Source organism: Microtus oregoni, unplaced genomic scaffold (genome assembly GCF_018167655.1).
Source record: "Microtus oregoni isolate MIOR12 unplaced genomic scaffold, Mior012 000055F_ref0000237, whole genome shotgun sequence".
In the NCBI taxonomy this organism is placed as follows: Eukaryota; Metazoa; Chordata; class Mammalia; order Rodentia; family Cricetidae; genus Microtus; species Microtus oregoni.
Genome location: NW_024543831.1, coordinates 12447827 through 12466216, shown reverse-complemented (window position 1 = coordinate 12466216; position 18390 = coordinate 12447827). Strand labels below are relative to the sequence as shown.

Here is an 18390-nt window from a genome sequence, read left to right as displayed (position 1 = left end):
TCATTTAATATAATGATGTCCTCTTGTATTCATTTTCCTACAGATGTCATGTTTCATTTTTTATAAATACATAAAATTCCATTCGATACATGTGCCATATTTTCTTTTTCTATTCATCATTGATGAGGCAGTTCCATTTCTTAGCCTTTGTAATTAATGCAGTGGTAACATGCATGTATAACTGTAGTGTTGACTTTGTTCTTCAGATAAGATATATGCCCAAGAATGATATAGTAGATTCATATAGTGGTTTGCTCTTGATTTGTGAAAATTTTCCATGCTAATTTCTATAGTGGCTGTACAAGTTTAGACTCCGCCAACAATGAAGAGGGTTCCTCTTTCCCTCTGTCCTCATAGCATCTATTGTCATTTATTTCTTGCTCATGTCTGTCCTGACTGGAATGAGGTGGAGTCTCAAAGTAATTAATCTCAAAGTAGTTTTAATTTGTATTTCCTTGATGGCTAAGGGTGTTGAACACTTTTTCAAATACTTATTGACCTTTGTATTTCTTCTTTTGAGAACTGTGTGTTCAGTCCATTTATTGAATTAATGATTTGTTGTCTATTTTTTGGTGCCCTTTGTATATTCTAGATGTAAATCCTTTTTTAATAGAACTGAATATATTTTATTAGATTTATTTACTAAAATATATAAGATGAAAGTATAATTCATATATCTACGAGAATATACACACATGAAAATCTGATAAATGAGAAGCTTCTGTAAAGCAAAGAACACTGTCATTAAGACAAAAAGGCATCCTACTGAATGGGAGAAGATCTTCACCAACCCCACATCAGACGAAGGTCTGATCTCCAAAATATATAAAGAACTCAAGAAACTAGACATTAAAATTCTAAATAACCCAATTAAAAAAATGGGGTACTGAACTGAACAGAGAATTCTCAACAGAAGAAGTTCAAATGGCCAAAAGATACTTAAGGTCATGCTCAACCTCCTTAGCCATCAAGGAAATGCAAATCAAAACAACTTTGAGATACCATCTTATACCTGTCAGAATGGCTAAAATAAAAAACACCAATGATAGCCTATGCTGGAGAGGATGTGGAGTAAGGGGCACACTCATCCATTGCTGGTGGGAATGCAAACTTGTGCAACCACTTTGGAAATCAGTGTGGCAGTTTCTCAGGAAATTGGGAATCAACCTACCTCAGGATCCAGCAATATCACTTTGGGAATATATATACCCAAGAGATGCCCAATCATTCTAGATGTAAATCCTTTATCTGAGAGAAAAAAAATTCCAATCTGTAGGCTGTCTCTTCATTTAATTTTATGAGATCCGTTTGTCAATTTGTAGGATTATTTTAAATGATAATGAAATCTTTTTTAGGGGTGTGTGTGTGTGTGTGTGTGTGTATGTGTGTTCATGTGTTATGTGTTCAAGTACACATCCACAGGTGTGCGCACAGGCCAGACATCAACCTCCAGTGTCATTCCTCAAGTTTCGTCCACCTTGTTTTTGAGACAGGTTCTGTCACTGGCTTGGGGCTTGCTGATGAAGCTCGGCTGCCTGGATCTTCCTATCTCTTCCTTCCCAGCTTTGGGATTACAGTTGGACACAACCATTGCCATTCTTTTTTAGGTGAGACCTAGGGATTGAATTTAGTTCCTCGCATTTAAACAGAAAACACTTAAAAGTGAGCTCTCTATTTAGTCCCATCTTTGCTTGTACCTTGAAGTGTTTTCCCCTAGCAGTTTCAGCGTCTTAGGATTTGAAGTAAGGTCTTTGATCTGTTTTCAACTGACTTTTGTGCTGGTGATAAATGTGGATCTAATTTCATTTTTCTCTATGTGTATATATTCTGTTTTCCAGCATTATTTGTGATAGTACTTTTTCAGTGCATATTTTTACACCTTTGTCAGATATTAGGAGCCTATAACTCTCTATGGATTTGTTTTGGGGCACTCTGTAATTAATGTTGTTTTATTCCTCTAGAAGTCTGTTTTTGTGTCAATACCGTGCCGTCTTTGTCAGTATGGCTCTGAATTCAATATTTGAAATCAAATATTGTGATACCCCTAGTATTATTTATTCTTTTTCTTTTGGCTATCCATGATTGTTTGTGTTTGTACATGAATTTTAGGATCTTCTTAGTTCTGTGAAAAATGTCATTAGAGTTTTGATGAGATCACATTGACTCTGTAGATTGCTTTTGGTAACATGATCCGTTCTTAATTGTAGTGGGGCGATCTGCTCTCAGTGTGGGCGTCACTGTTTCATGCTTGGACTATCCCGCATCCACTGGTCTGCGCGTCGGTGTCTCCGCCCGCAGCTTGGGCCTGCGCCCATGATCCGTTCTTACAATAGTAATTCTAGTCCAAGCACGTGAGGGTCTTTCTGTCAGCTAGTGTCTTCTTCAATTTATTTTTTTTTTCAGTGACTTGAAGTTTTCATTGTAATGACCTTTCACCTTCTTGCTTAGGTGTATTCCTAGGTATGTTGTTTTTGAAGCTGTTGTGTATACGTTGTTTCAGCTAATTTCATCCTCAGTAATTTCATTATTATATAGAAAAGCTACTAATTTTTGCATGTTAGTTTTATATCTTGTAACTTTACTAAAAGTGTTTATCACACCTAAAAATTTTGGGGGGAAATCTGTAAGACCTTTTAAGTACAGAATCATGTTATCTACAAATAGGGATAGTTTTACTTCTTCCTTTCCTCTTTGTATCTTTTATATTTTTCTCTTGTCTTATTGCTTCAGCTAAGATTTGATTACTATTTTGAATGAAAATTAAGAGTAGGTTTCTTTGTTTCATTCAGTTTTTTCCATTTAATATGACTGCTACAGCTTTGTCATATGCCTTTATGTTGAAAAATGTTCTGTCTGAGCCTAACTTTTTTAGGATTTGTTTTATGAAGGCACACTGAACTTTTTCAGATGCCATGTCTGCATTTATTGAAATGATTGATTTGTGTCCTTAAATTTGTTTATATGATATATTGTATTTATTCATTTCCATATGATAAACCAGTATTCCATCCCTGGAATGAAACCAACTTGGTCATGTTGTATGACGTTCTTTGGGTGCACTTGAATCTAATTTTCAGGAGGGTTGTTAAAATTTTTTATTTTAATTAAAATATAATTGCATTATTTTACTCCTCTTTCCTTTCTCTAAAACAATCTGCTAAGTTCACTTAGTGTTACTTGTGGATAGGACTTCAGGGCTTACCACTTGGTATTGTATAATTAAGGAGCTCATCCCTGGGAAAGGCTAATTATCCCTCTCTCAACAGTCATTAGGTGCCTGTAGTTCTTTGTTTTGGGATTGGACCCCATGATATTTTCCTCTTTCATTTAGCATATCTTGGTATTGTCCTTGTTCAGGTCTTTCTTGGGAAGCCATGTTTTTGAAATATCATGGGTGAATCTTCTTTGTCACTTCTAGGAGACACAATCTCACAGCAGATTTTCTGGTGCCCCTGGTTCTTTCTGCCCCTCCTCTGTGATGTTACCTGTGCCTTAGATGTATGAGTTGTGTTGTAGATTTGGTGCTGGACACCCCAAGACAAACTGTTGAGCAGGCCTTAATTCCAATTATGCCTCTGTTGGTTACTGGCGAGACATGAGTTCCTCTACTGCAGCTGTAGGGTTATCTTGCCGTGCTGGCCATTGTTGTGGTTCACACGCATCACACCCTCTGGACAGCACAGCACCTCTGGCACCAGAGAAACTAGACCTCAGACAGGAAACTTTCAGGTCAGCTCTGGATGGACTCTTCTAAGTCCTGTGCCTGAAGTATGTGGTGAGTTCAACAAAAAGGACTTATCCTCCACCTCTGGGACACAATTTTGGGCAACAGCAAGACCCTATAACAGTTGTGGGTATCTGGGATTACCCTGACCAAACAACCTAAAAAGAAGTTCTTTTGCTTGGAACTGAGGTTTCTGTTTGTCTGTGACTCTTGTGAGAAGCATCGTCAGCCCAAATGGCATAATTCTATTCAAAATATAGACATATAGCCGGGCGGTGGTGGCGCACGCCTTTAATCCCAGCACTCGGGAGGCAGAGGCAGGCGGATCTCTGTGAGTTCGAGACCAGCCTGGTCTACAGAGCTAGTTCCAGGACAGGCTCCAAAGCTACAGAGAAACCCTGTCTCGAAAAAACCAAAAAAAAAAAAAAAAAAAAAAAAAAAAAAAAAAAAAAAAAAAAATTATAGACATATAGAAATATATATATGGATATACACATACATGTATGAGAATGTTGACATGTGTGTTCATTGGGAAAATTAATCTGTAATTTTTTCTTGTAAGGTATTAATCTAGTTTTAATATCAGAGTAGTTCTGGCATCGTATAATTAATTTGGTAGTGTTCCTTCCCTTTATATTTTGCAAAACAGTTTGAGGTCTAAGAGCTTCCTTGACTGTTTAATAGAATTAAGTAGTGGATACATCTGGCCCTGGGCTTTTCTTTGCAGAGACTTTTAATTACTGCTTCAATCTTGTTGCTTGTTATTACTCTGTTTGTTTATGAGTTCTGAATTTAATTTTAGAAGGTCAAGTGAGTTTAGAAATTTGTTCATTTCTTTTATTTCCCAGATTTTTAAAATGCAAGCTTTTATAGTATTCCCAAATGACTTTCTGGATTTCACTGGCATCTTCTGTAACAAAGTCCATTTTCAGTTATTATTTGATTAAGTTGGATTTAGCGTGCTCTTTGTCTCTCTGTCTCTGTCTCTCTGTCTCTCTCTCTCTCTGTGTGTCTGTCTGCCTTTCATCGATCTTACTAATTTTTTAAGAGTAACTCTCCATTTCATTGACACTATTTATTCTTTTTATCTGTTTCATTAATTACTTGGGATTTGGTTTTGACTTCTTATTTTTCTAGAGCCTTCAGGTACATCATTACATTGTTAATTTGAGATCTCACTAATATTTTTAATGGGAGTATTTGCAACAGTGAAAATCTACTTAGGACCACTTTGGCTGTAGCCCGGTGGTTCTGATAGGTAGTGCTATCGTTTTCATTTCCTTATGCTTTTGTTTCAGACAGGGTTTCACTACATAGCCTTGAATTTGCTATATGTGCTAGGCTAGCCCAAAATTCACAGAGCTCTGCCTGCCTCTGCTTGTGCTGGCATTAAAGATATGTGTCACCGTGCTGCGAGGGTTCTAGGAATATTTGAACTGCTTTCTTGATCTCCGCAGTGACTCACTGTTAGTTCATAAGCGTGCTGTCTCCATATCTTTGCTGGTTTCTAAGGTTTCTCTTGTTGCTGATTTCTAGTTCTACTTCATGGTGGCTTTGGTAAGTTAAAAATTAGTTTTTGTTTTGTTGTTTGTTTGTTTGTTCTGGGTTAAGGGTTGCTTTATTGCCTTCCATGTGATCACTTGTACAGAAGGTTCCATCTGATATTTTTTTAAAAAAATGTGTATTCTCTGTCTGTTGAATAGTATATTTATAGACACTTGTTGTATCCACTTAATCTATGGTATAATTTAACTCTGAGATGTCTTCATTGATTTCATTTGTAAGACCTCTCTGACTATAAGAGCACGATATTGAAGCATCCCCTACTATTGTGTTAGGACCTACATTTAAGTGATTCTTAACGTACTGGATCTGTATTTAGTTGCATTCTTTAGTCATCATTTTTCTGTGTGCGCTCCTGCACCTCTCGCTAAAAGGCTTAGTTTTCTCATGCTTTTTTCTGTCCTCTGTTTCTCAGAGAAAGCATGTTCAATAAGAAATTTTCTGACAAAAGAAAACCATTCATAAGTATATTTGGGGCAAGAAAGTCTGTATCTTAGACCAGCACTGCAGTACACTCTTGATAGAATATGCAGTGAGATTTTAATATCTCCTGAGAAGTTTCTTTGAAAAGTTGGAGCTTTCTATTTGATGTCGGAAAGTGCTTCAAGTCATTCACGTTTAAAATTACAGAGAGGGTGCTGAACAGACCACCCAAGCTGGGTTCAGAGCAGTGTGCACTTTAAACCAGGTGCTCTTCAAATAAAGATTGTCTTTCAAGTAAGTTCACTGCATACACAAGTTTTTCCTCACCCTGAAAGTTTGGTTCTCTTTTCTTTTCTTCCTGGTTTGAACATAGTTTCTTGAACAAGTTATGTGAACCTAAGACCATTCAGAGGTAAAGTCTTTCCCAGGGAGGGTTTCTTTGTTGAGCACAGAGGATGGTAGAGAAGGTGTGTGCTTTTTTTTTCTTCTTTATTTTTTGTTTATTTTTTAGTTGTTGAAAAAAAATTTTTCCACCTCCTCCCCATTTCCCATTTCCCTCCCCCTCCTCCCACACATTGCCCCCTGCCCCCATTCCCCTCCCTCTCTCCTCCTCCCCCCCACTCCATTCCCCCCCCCCTCTTGAGAATGAAGAGCAGTCCAGATTCCCTGCCCTGCAGGAAGTCCAAGGTCCTCCCACTTCTATCCAGGTCCAGGAGGGTGAGCATCCAAACAGGCTAGGCTCCCACAAAGCCAGTTCATGTATTAGGATCGAGACCTAATGCCATTGTCCTTGGCTTCTCATCAGCCTTCATTGTCCGCCATGTTCAGAAAGTTCGGTTTCATCCCATGCTTATTCAGTCCCAGTCCCGCTGGCCTTGGTGAGCTCCCAATAGATCAGTTCCACTGTCACAGTGGGTGGGTGCACCCCTCGTGGTCCTGACTTCCTTGCTCATGTTCTCCCTCCTTCTGCTCCTCATTTGGATCTTAAGAGCTCAGTCCGGTGCTCCTATTTGGGTCTCTGTCTCTATCTTGATCCATCGCCAGATGAAGGTTCTAAGATGATATGCAAGATATTCATCAGTATGGCTATAGGATAGGGTCATTCCAGGTTCCCTCTCCTCAGTTGCCCAAGGTACTATCTGGGGACATCTCCCTGGACACCTGCGAGCCCCTCTAGAGTCAAGTCTCTTGCCGACCCTAAGGTGGCTCCCTTAATTAAGATATATATTTCTCTGCTCCCGTGTCCACCCTTCCTTTATCCCAACCATCCCATTCCCCCAAGCTCCCCCAATCCTCCCCTTCTCACGTTTCTCACCCCAATTCCCCTTAGCCCCATGTGTGCTTTTTATGTGTACACTTCCTTATGCCTCGGCTTCTGGTTTATGTGTACACTTCCTTATGCCTCGGCTTCTGGTTTATGTGTACACTTACTTATGCCTCGGCTTTGGTTTATGTGTACACTTCCTTATGCCTCGGCTTCTGGTTTATGTGTACACTTCCTTATGCCTCGGCTTCTGGTTTATGTGTACACTTACTTATGCCTCGGCTTCTGGTTTATGTGTACACTTCCTTATGCCTCGGCTTCTGGTTTGGAGTGCACCTTCAAGACAAGCTGTAAAAATTTGATTGACTTAAACACAAAAATATTAATTCATACTTAAGGCTACAAAAATACAGATAGCTGCAAAGGCAGCTTGGGTGCAGTCCTAGAGTTGAACAGTTCAGCACAGCATTCTATTTTTTAATAGTTTTTTGGAGACCTATAATTTTGTATATGAATTAATCCTACCATTAATTTACATAGTAGTACACAATACAATATTAACACAAAGGCAGTTATCAATTGTCATAGAAACCAGAGAATCTATTCTCCCTGTGTGTCACTGTAAACACACGAAGGGCAGTCCTCTTCACTCATCTCAGTGGTGATCACTTGAGGCTCTTGTTTTATGCATCATACCAAAATAAACTTAAAATAAACTGATAGAGTGAATTATGAAAACCATAAAATTATCACTCCGTGATAATTTTAAAAACATACACATGAACGATTACCTAATTTTATAATTTGAAAGTACTTTTAAGTCATGAAAAGAAAACAAGAAATAAAGAAATTGGCCTAGATGAATGGACAAAAGAAACATTGTAATAGTAATACACACTATGCATTTTTTAGACCATCAAGAAAAATGAAATATTAAAAATTGCCCACAATTTGATGGATTCCAGGCTCAGGATAACAAATATTGCATATTCTTCTTTTATTTGTGGATCCTGGCTTTATATGTGAATATATGTATGTAAGTGTGTATAAATCCTGAAATTAGAATGGGAACTATAAGGGGAAATATAGTTTTCATGGGCTATGTAGTAGAGTATGTGTCACATGAAAGCAAAACAGGACACTGACCATGGGTAGAAGAGTACAATCAGGGAGCCGGGGAAACAGAATCAGCAGAATAATTACATGTGAAAAATGCCCTAATGAAACATGTTACTTTTTAAAAAATAAAAACAAAAAAATTAAAGTAGAATTTTTATTTTGCGCTCAAATGTATGAAGATGTAGTCAGTATTGGCCATAACATGGATGGGGGAGGTACCTTACTCAGAGTAAAAATCGGTTTAAATTTTTTTCTAGAAGTCAGTTTGAATTTGGCAGTATGTTTAAAAATCTTAAAAATGTTCATTTCCTTTTACCCATTTCATCATAACCAGCAATTATGAAAGGAGCAAGCAGGTATTTACTTCCTAGACTTCATTGTGTCAGGCAGGTGATTGAGGCCTTAAGCCAGATTCTGACTCTGGCATTAATGAAGTAAAGCAGGGGTATTCAAACTCTAGTCTTTAAGAGTTGGAGGCTACTGTTTATAAAGCCCAAAGTCACATTCAGGGTGAGGCATATCATGCCTGGTCGTGTTTTGGATTTGTTTTGCTTGTTTAGGCCAGTCCAGTAGTGTTTGATTTGGGTAGCAGACATAAAAGTATTTCCCAGATTCTATTATATATCTAACAGCCTGTCCACTTTTCTGTTTAAATCAGCTGAAGCTTTTCTCCAGCAGTTCACAACAAAGAGTTCTCACTCACAAAAAAAAAAAAAAAAAAAAAATTGTGCTATTGGAAGTTGGGCACAATAGTAAGAGATTGATTGAACTAAAATTTTAGTCCATAAGACAAAGCACTGTTCAATATTTTTAAAATTTTGCAGCATTTTTTCCGTTTCCTTTATCAGAAAGGAATTCATAGAGGACGTGGTTCAGAAAAGTACTGGAAGACTTCTGAACCTGACTACAAAGTCAGTGATGCTGCACAGATGCCCTGGGGCTCTGGTACATCAGAGGCCACACGTTTTAGGAAGGAGCTCAGCTGACTCTACCCCCACAGTTGTTAAGCTGTGATTGCCCTTAGGTACTCAGAAATTACAGGTTAAATTTTAGCTGTATCTGAGTGCATTCGTTTCCTCTGCATTCCAAGGGATGCGTCTGAGGCAGTCTTTGGGTTCTTTGAGAGGGAGAGCCCTCCATCTTCCACTTGAACCAGTACAATTTTTGCTTTCTGTTTTGTGGTTTGTGCTTCTGGGTAAGATTCTGCTTCTCTTTTAAAAAAAATTCAAAGCTAGTATTATAGGAGACACTAAGTGTTACCGAGAAATACTTACAACAGGAGGGAAAGGATGGCATTACAAATAGTCAGTTTTCTCCTAATAGTGTTTTACCATTTCCTTATACATCGCCTTCTCAAATATACTATTATTGTTTTTATAATCATAAACACCAAATTTTACCTTATGGAAAAAACATTTGTACTCTTATTCTTGTTATCAAATAGCTAATAATATTACATAATGAGTCTTACTAATTATTAAGTATTTCCCTATCCACTTTGTTATCATTTAATTCTCATGACAATCATGGGAAACTTAAATATTATCTAGTTTTTAAGCATGTGAAATAGGTGACAGCATGCTGAATTAGAAACTTGCTAAAATCTTGACTGATAAGCTGGGACTCTACCCTAGAAGTATCTGGTTCCTGCAGCGCTACTCTTCACTAGTACACGCTACTGTAACTGACTTCCGGAAACTCAATAATTCTGGGTCAGGAGCAGCCATATCAAGCATTATTACAACAGGGACTCCTCACTTTATTTTTCCCACTAAAACTTTAGCCCTGGGCACTTACACTGTCTTATCTGTGTAGCACATGTATTGCATATCACAGGGACCTTCAGTATAGGATGGATGGATGGATGCATGCATGCATGCATGCATGCATGCATGCTCACATGGTGTTTCTGAGACCTGTGGTTCTCATCTCTGGCTGCAAAATTTTTATGAAGACACAAGTTTCTGTTGACTAGGTATACAGTAGATCTTGGCAATTTGCATTTCTTAAAGTTCCCAGGTAATGTCGAATCTGCTAATTGACAAGTTTACAATTCAACAAATGTCCTAGAACAGTGGTCCTCAACCTGTGGGTCGTGAACCTTTTGGGTAGAATGACACTTTCACAGGGGACACATACCAGATATCCTGCATGTCAGATATTTACATTACAGTTCCTAACAGTAACAAAATTACAGTTATGAAGTAGCAACAAAAATAATTTTATGGTTGGGGTCACCACAACATGGTGAACTGTAATAAAGGGTAGCAGCATTAGGAAGGTTGAGAATTACTGTCCTAGAAAGTTGGTTGTGAAAGACTAAGCAGAAAATTCAGTCAGAGTAAATAAACATTGCTCACACAAGCAGTTTTAGGCCTAGACTACAAAACATTCAGAAGAATACCATGTCCTCTGAACTTACTGCTTTAAGTTTCTTTGAACTATTAATAAAATGGTTTTTCTTAATATCCTCTAGAGAAAAAACCTATGGCTAGGTTTTCTTCGGATTGCTTGGGTCCATGACTAGTTTGGAGTCTCAAGGGAAGAAATCTTCATCTACCTAGGACCAGATCCATGTTCATACCCTTTCAAACAGTGTAGGACTCTCTTCCCAGAACTGTAGGGCTTACCTCATGGGGAATAGCTCCAGCTTTTCTACACTGTTTTTTCAGCTGCCTTGTCATGGACCGGCTGATCTGGCAACAGGCAATTTGGCAGTCTTTTTTTTTTTTCTAGGTGTTATTTAAAAGACTGAGGTTCCTGGTTGATGTCTGATCTTAAATGAAGAAATTATCAGAAAGACTAGAAAATTCTTTGAATTGTCTGTCCTGTAACTAATAGACATTAGTAAGCGCTGCTAGGTACTAATGAGCGCTGCACTTGAATAAAAATAACCGCCTTTTCTGTCTGACTGATGGGCCTGTGCTAATGGTTTCTGGCTTGGTTTTGTAGAGCAGCTTCCATCTCATGCCTGTTTCTTGCATACCATTGACTTTATTATTTTAAATTGTTGGGAGAAGAGTTGCTCAGGTTTTACAAATGGTGTTTTTCTTCCTATTAGGTCTCTCTGCAATGCAATCAATGTTTACAACCTCACCTGCAATAACTGTTCAGAAAACTGCACTGATGTTCTGTTTAGTAACAAGATTACCTTCTTAATGGATCTCCTGATACACCAACTGACGGTATGTAATATTAGTGCCTTGGGTAAGAAGCTGTTAAAGTTTGAGAAATAGTCCTGTGACCAAAACTAAGAATTCAGCCTATTTACTGTTCAAATTTAAAAGCAGGGATGGGGGTAGGGCAGTGAAGACAGTTAAGAATGTACAACAGGAACTGACAGTGAAATCTCTTGAACATTCTGTGTCAAAGTCTCGTAATACTAATATTGAAGGAGTAATGGGTATGTAACACTGTGAAGAACGCCAATTTGCATGTTAAACTTGGCTCTGGCATCAGGTAGACCCAATGCCAAACCTCCACAGCCACAGGAATGGGGGTTACCAAGAGACAAGTGAGAGCCTCAGAGCCTCTCACCCATGTATGTCAAAAGTGCTGATTAAAGGGGGGTTTATGGCCATTTACTCTTTAAAAAAAATTTAGGAAATGCCTTTGTCAGGAAGGGCAAACTACTTAGGATGTGAGCTGACAGCCAGTTATCACCTTAAATTTTACCTCCATTCACAGATGTTAGATGAGGTAAGCTCAGTATAATATCCAAAGGTTTAGGTCTGTCAATGCAGTCTTCAGAGCCCTGGGACCAGAAGTTTCCTGGCGAGCTTTCTGAGCCCCTGAGGTATTGGCACTGGAAGTTTACAGCACAGAAGATTTCCCAGAGCCAACTTGCTTTTATTCTCCGTGGCCCTAATTGTTCTCCATAAGCCCCACACCTCTGCTCCCTTTCTTCCTTTCCTTCCTCTGCATTCTGCAGCCTTAATTTAAGCACAAGAGCATCTTCTTTATGAAATCTCAAATCTGTTTTCCCAATCGCAGCTTTAAGAATGCTTTTTTGTGATCCCAGACATCACATCTCATAAACCTGATTATACTGAATTATAGTTATTTATTTATCTGTTTTCCCATTAGTCCTAAAATCCATGAAGACAAGTAGCTTATTACTATGTCCAATATCCTAACAGAGGAGAGTAGATTTGGTATAACATTGAATGAATATATGAGTAAATAAATCAATACCTACTGATTATTGGTCACAAACTAAAATTCATAAGGTGACTATGAAGTCTTATATACAAACATACCAGCAAGAATTAGAGAGAGCAATATGGAAAAGCTAGCAGAGATGCAGGCTAGCATTGCCGTAGATGATAACACCAGCTATTTACAGTGAGGCAATGTGTATGAATCAAAGGCTCATTGTACATGGTTTTATTTACAAAGCAAGTCACTAAAATATAGGTAAGACATTGTAGTAAAAAAGAAGACAAAAAGACATAATTTATATTGCCTCATTTAATTTTCAGAATACTCTTAAAAGGTCACTGTCACTTGAGTCCCTGAGAATCTGACTTTAAAAATACATAGATCAAAATCACAGAGTCAAGAGTCAAATCAGGGACCACCTATACAATATAACTGACTGGCAGTTTTCAGCAGGGTACAGTGAGAACTGTCACTGTACAGGGAGACTAAGGAGGATCAGCCACTAAGTGTAATATGAGACCCTGAACAGGAAGAGAGATAAATGGGGAAACAGATTTAAATAAACTTTGTAAAACAGTTCATTTTATTCACTCAGTCCTATTTTCTTCCTTTCAGTAGTTGTACTGTGGTTTTGTTGACAGCAGGGAACACTGGGTTAACTGGGTTTACTATTTTTAAATTGAATTTGTTGATCTAAAATTATTTTAAAGTAAGAATGATGAAAATACTAAGTCTCAATCTTTTCCCTCAGTTGTACACTATAATTGTTTGGAAGAATTTATTCTGTCAATAATGGAAGAGGAAGCATTACTTTAAATAGAACACGGAACTGAATAGAATGGCTTTAAAATGTGAAAGAAGGAACAAAATCTTACAGTAAAAGAAAATAGATTTTGATTCTTCATGCTTTTAAGGGGAAAAATTATTAATAGACATGTTATGAGACAGTGAAACAAGGCTATGATCCCAGCCTTCTAGGAAATCCCTGCACAGGGAGTAAGATAGGTTATGTCTTAGCTTGGGCAGCCATGAGAAAAATACTACAGATGTGTAGCTCTTCTACACTGGGGAATTTTTTACTCATTGTTCAAAAAAGATAGAAGTCCATAGTCAAGGTACTAACACAGTCAGGCTTCTCTGCAGACCCTCTCTGTGTTCAGAGACTTGACATGGCAGAGAACGGCCCCTTAGCTGCCTCCTGGGAGGGGCTGGTCCATTCCTGAGGGCTCTACCTGCAGAAACTAATGACTTCACAAACAATTCACCTGCATTTATCAGCTTTGCAGATTAAGATTCATTTGAATTGGGGTGGGGAGACCACAAACTTTGATTTATATAGAAATGCTGAGATGACATCCTTTGCGGAGAGCTTTGGAACTGTGGAGGAAGACATTCGGTAATTCTACCTGGTCCATCACAAAGGAGACGAGCTGGCTCTTAGCCTCTCATAATTGTTTGCATTTATTCAGTGCCAGCTATCAGCCGAGGTCTTGTTAGGTGGCTTATTTCCCTCTTGATTGAAAATCCTAGTTTCTTTTAATATTCCTTTGTTTGTTTGTTTTAGTATCTCTCAGAAACACTTTTAATTTGGCAGTAATAGATTTTGTCGCATCATGTATTTATTCTGTTAATTTTCCTCAGTTTGGATCCAGAGACACTGGTTTTGTCAAAACATTTTAGTCCTTCTTCCTTATCCTGATTATCTCTGTTCCTTTTAGGCTTGTGATCTTATAGCTGTCAATTGTCCAGTGCTATGACTGGCTTTGTAGCAATGAGGCAAGAGAGGTGTATTTCCTAGTTTGGGATGGATGCTGGTGGTGACTTTTATGTTTCTGGTAACAATTTAAAAATTTGAGTACATTTCTATCTTTCTTGGTAAATGGTTTTCATGTACATGTAACTGAAATATGAACCACTAACTTGATAATACCCCTTAAATAAGAGATAAAGAGTAGTCACCAACACATTGTTCAGAAGTGATAGAAAAATGGAGAAAAGAAGCTAATTGTGACCTAGTAGAATTTTCAGGGTCCTTCAGCCTTGCCGGTTCCTGATAGATCCAAATGCTTTAAGACATTTCTTTCCCCTTCTAGCTACTTGAAACTTGCTCTAAGGCTCAGGCACTTACTTCAGTCACCCTTAGTACTCAGGTGACTCCGGTACAGGGCTTTATACAAATCCTTTTTCCAGAAGCCCGCAATCAAGAGGAGAGGAAATGACAAGATTTCAGAAACTCTCTGTGAGCAGTTCTGTAACCAGAGACAGCAGTCCATGAGACCTAGATGAGTGCCTAGCACATCATGGTTCTTCTAGATGTGATGGATGGAAGAGCTGTTGTGCCCTGAGGCATTTGGAGAAGGTGAATTTGACTATGCCTGGAATTTGAATGGAGTTTCTGAGGTCATGAGTTTTTAATTTAAAACAATATAAATCAATATTTGTAACACTGTAAAAGTACATACTTCTTACAATGTTAATGCAAAGCTATATTTTTAGGATATGCTCTGTGGGAATTTATTTAGAGCTCTACAAAAAAAAACCAGTTCATTAAAACAATTTTTTCCTAAGAATAGAAGCCAACCCTGGTGTTAGTATCTCTGTTGAAGCATGAAAGGTTTAAAACACATTAAAATGGATTGCTTTCTTCATTAAATAATTAAGCATCTTCTCTTAATTGTAGTTGATTCCAGAACATGGAATTTTATATGTCTCCTTAAGGAATCTAGGCAAACGCATTGGAAGGTAATAAAAAAGACCAATGAGAAAAGCAAGATGGCAGAGTAGGAAGCCCGAGACCTCATTCCCCAACAGAGACACACTGACTTAATATATTGGCCAGTTTACCCCTTTGGGAAATCCAGAAACCACTTAGGAAATTGCAGTACACCATACAGCCCGACCAAAAAGTCACACTGAAGCAGGTAAAGGGAGCTCTTTCACTTTACCCATGATTATAGTTTGTCATGCCACCCCCACCTCAGTGCCAGGGAAGAGCGGTTTGCCTTACCACTTTTCCAAAACAGAGTTAGAGACATAGAGACAGCACTGCTAGCAAGCTGATTTCTGTCTTTACCCAAGTGCTTGGAAAGAACCAGTATGGCCTGATGGGAGTGAGTACTGAATCCAAAGAGCAGGGGAGACAACTCGCTGTAGCACAAAAGAATCCTGGTGCCTCAGAGTCTGTGAGCAGGGGAAGACACTCAACTCTAGCTATTCTGTCAGTCTTAGAAAGAAGAGTGGAGCCAGTGGGTCTATGTTCCACTTTTCAGTGAACTTCTTGAAGGACTGTGTTTGTCTCACTTCTCTTGGGGTTCTCAGTGGAAGCAGCCTACTTTGGATGTTGTTGAGAAGCAGAGAGAGCAAGGAAACTTAGTACATTTCAACCAAAGAATGCTCTGAGATGATAACTTCCTGATTTAAAAAGCCTCTCCCTTTACCCAGACAGGGTATCCAGGTGACTCAGAGAACTTTATGTCCTCCAAAGGAGACGACGGGACCCACAATCTCTGTGTCAGTTTATTCTTGAGAGTCTTTCCAGTTGGAAGCTAGTCTAGAAGAGGAGGCAATTTATCAAGTTCACAAAACTCGTAAAAAAAAAAAAATGCTCTGGTAGTGGTGGCATACACCTTTAATCCCAGCACTCGGAGAGGCAGGTGAATTGGTGAATTTCTGTGAGTTTGAGGCCAGCCTGGTCTACAAGAGTGTTAACTGAGGTTTGTGTCCTGCCCAGTCCCACAACTGTTTAATCCCAAAGAAAACACACAGAGGCTTACAGCCTCACAGTAAAATATAAAATAATACAAATGGCTTAATTTAAAAGATAAGAGTGAGCTAGAAATATGCATAAGCTAATAGGTCAAGCAGTGATTTAATTAATACAGTTTTTGTGTGATTATTTCGAGTCTGGGCAGCCAGGAACAAACAAGTAGCCTCCAACAACACAAGAGCTAGTTCCAGGACAGCTAGGGCTGTTACACAGAGAAACCCTGTCTTGAAAAACAAACAAAAAAAAGTTACAAAAATGCACAAAGAAACAGAAATACGAAGCCAGGCTGTGGTGGCGGATGCCTTGGCGGACGCCTGCAGTCCCAGTGCTTGGGAGGCAGAGGCAGACGAGTCTCTGTAAGTTCAAGACCAGCCTGGTCTATAAGAACTAGTTCCAGGACAATCTCCAAAGTTACAGAAATACCCTGTCTCAAAAAACCAAAGAAAGAAAAGAAACCAGAAGAAAAAGAAACAGAAGAAATATGGCCTAAGTAAAGAAACAACTAAATCTATTGAGGAGTCCTAAGGAAGCAGAAGTATGTGGACTGACAAGAAAAACCCGCTGTCAGAAAGACGCTTTATAGACTCGGAAGACACTGCATGGGAACATGAGAATATCAACAAAGATAGAACATATATTTAAAAGAAACAAGTATATTTGGAAGTGAAGAACATAATAAATGCATAGATAATTTTGCTGTAGTGATTCCACCCAGATTCTAAGCTCCACCAAGTAAAGAGCTACAAATTTAAACCAGGAGCTTAAATAGACATTTCCTCAAAAAATATATAATAAAATACAAAAGATATGTGAAAAGATGATCTAAATCACTAATCCTCAAGGAAATGCACATCAAAAACACAACAATGTAAACTTCACACTGCTAAGATGGCCATAATTGCTATTTAAGTCGGAAAATAGCAGTTACATTTAGTTAGGTAAGGACATGGCTAAACTGGAAGCCGTATGCACCACTGGGAAACAAGGTGGTACAGCCGCTGTGGAAAACAGTACAAATGCCCCTAATAAGATGACAAAATGGAACTGCCATATGATCACAGCTTTTGAGCATTTATCTAAAAGAATTAAAATTTGGATCTTGAATAAATACTTACCTTATCATGTTCACTGCATATTCACAAGGCCAAGAGGTAGGAATAACCCACATGCCCAACAGTAGATGATGGTTTTAAAATGATATATGCAAAGAAAAGAACATTACTAAGCCTTAAAAAGCTATAGCATGAATGAATATTGAAATTATGGCTAGTTATAAGTGAAATTAATACTTGTGGCCAAATACCTAATAATCAGGGGAGGATTTATTTAGGTATATAGTTTGAAGGAATGCAGTTTATCACAGCAGGGAAGAAGACATGGGAGCAGGAAGCAAAGAATGTACAGGAAATAAGATCAGGACCCACCCTAAGTGTTCTGTAACTTTCCAGAACATGTTCAAACACACCTTCGTATCCAGAATATTTCACATTCAAATCATAACACAAACAAACTAAAATACTACATGATTCTAGCTATATAGGGTATCAAAAATATTTAAACTCTTAGGGGAAAACAATGAGGTGTGTTTAAATAGAACATCAATCATGAATGAGGAAAATTTCTAGATATGTTTCATAACCATGCATATATAAATAACAATATTGTAATAGATTCTTAGAGATTTGTAGGAGGACTAAGTTCTGTTAGGCATTTTATGTCATTCACCGGTACACTGATGGTGCTAATCAGTGCTGTGAACAATTGACTGACAGACATTTGAGGTTGAACCAAAACCGAGAGGTACAACAGTCTAATGAGCAGGTTGATGTAAAAAAAAAAGGCGGGGGGGTCCCAGAACTACCTACATGCAGAGTCAGGACCTGAACCTTACTCCTCTAAGTGCATATCCAAGACTTCACCTTTGAACTCAGTTGTGCCCTTACTTTATTAAGTACACAAATGAAACATCAGAATGTTGTGACTTTGATTATATGTTTAATATTGTCATTTTAGTAGGATATGGTAAAGAATCAATTAATTAAAAGAGTTATAATTTCTTGATGGTTCATTGTGTTTTTTTAATCCATTAAAATTTTTTAGTAGTCTTGTTTCTGATTCATAGTGATCTGTTCTTTTGAAATATTCAGAAAATATGCTGATAAATCTCAGGTATGTGTTTTCTAGAGCTGAGGGGGTTGTTAATTGAAAAATGATGTACAAACCTTAAATAATTGATATGATACTGTTGAACCAAAAAAGTCGTTGGGCTTTTTAGATGGCAGGAAAGCCCTGAATTCAAACAAAGGAAACATAAGTGCAGTCTTAGAACAGGGGATTGTTTTTCACTTAACCATGTGCAGACCCATCCAG

At 38.1% G+C, this 18390-nt stretch overlaps 1 protein-coding gene across 1 annotated transcript in view; it reads left to right on the top strand.

The window, feature by feature from the left end:
- Scaper (S-phase cyclin A associated protein in the ER) overlaps positions 1 to 18390 on the top strand; it is a 343723-nt gene that overhangs the window by 251442 nt on the left and 73891 nt on the right. Inside the window, exon 25 of the mRNA XM_041638504.1 lies at positions 11155 to 11278. Coding sequence (XP_041494438.1) covers positions 11155 to 11278 — 124 coding nt within the window. The remainder of the gene's footprint in view (positions 1 to 11154; positions 11279 to 18390) is intronic.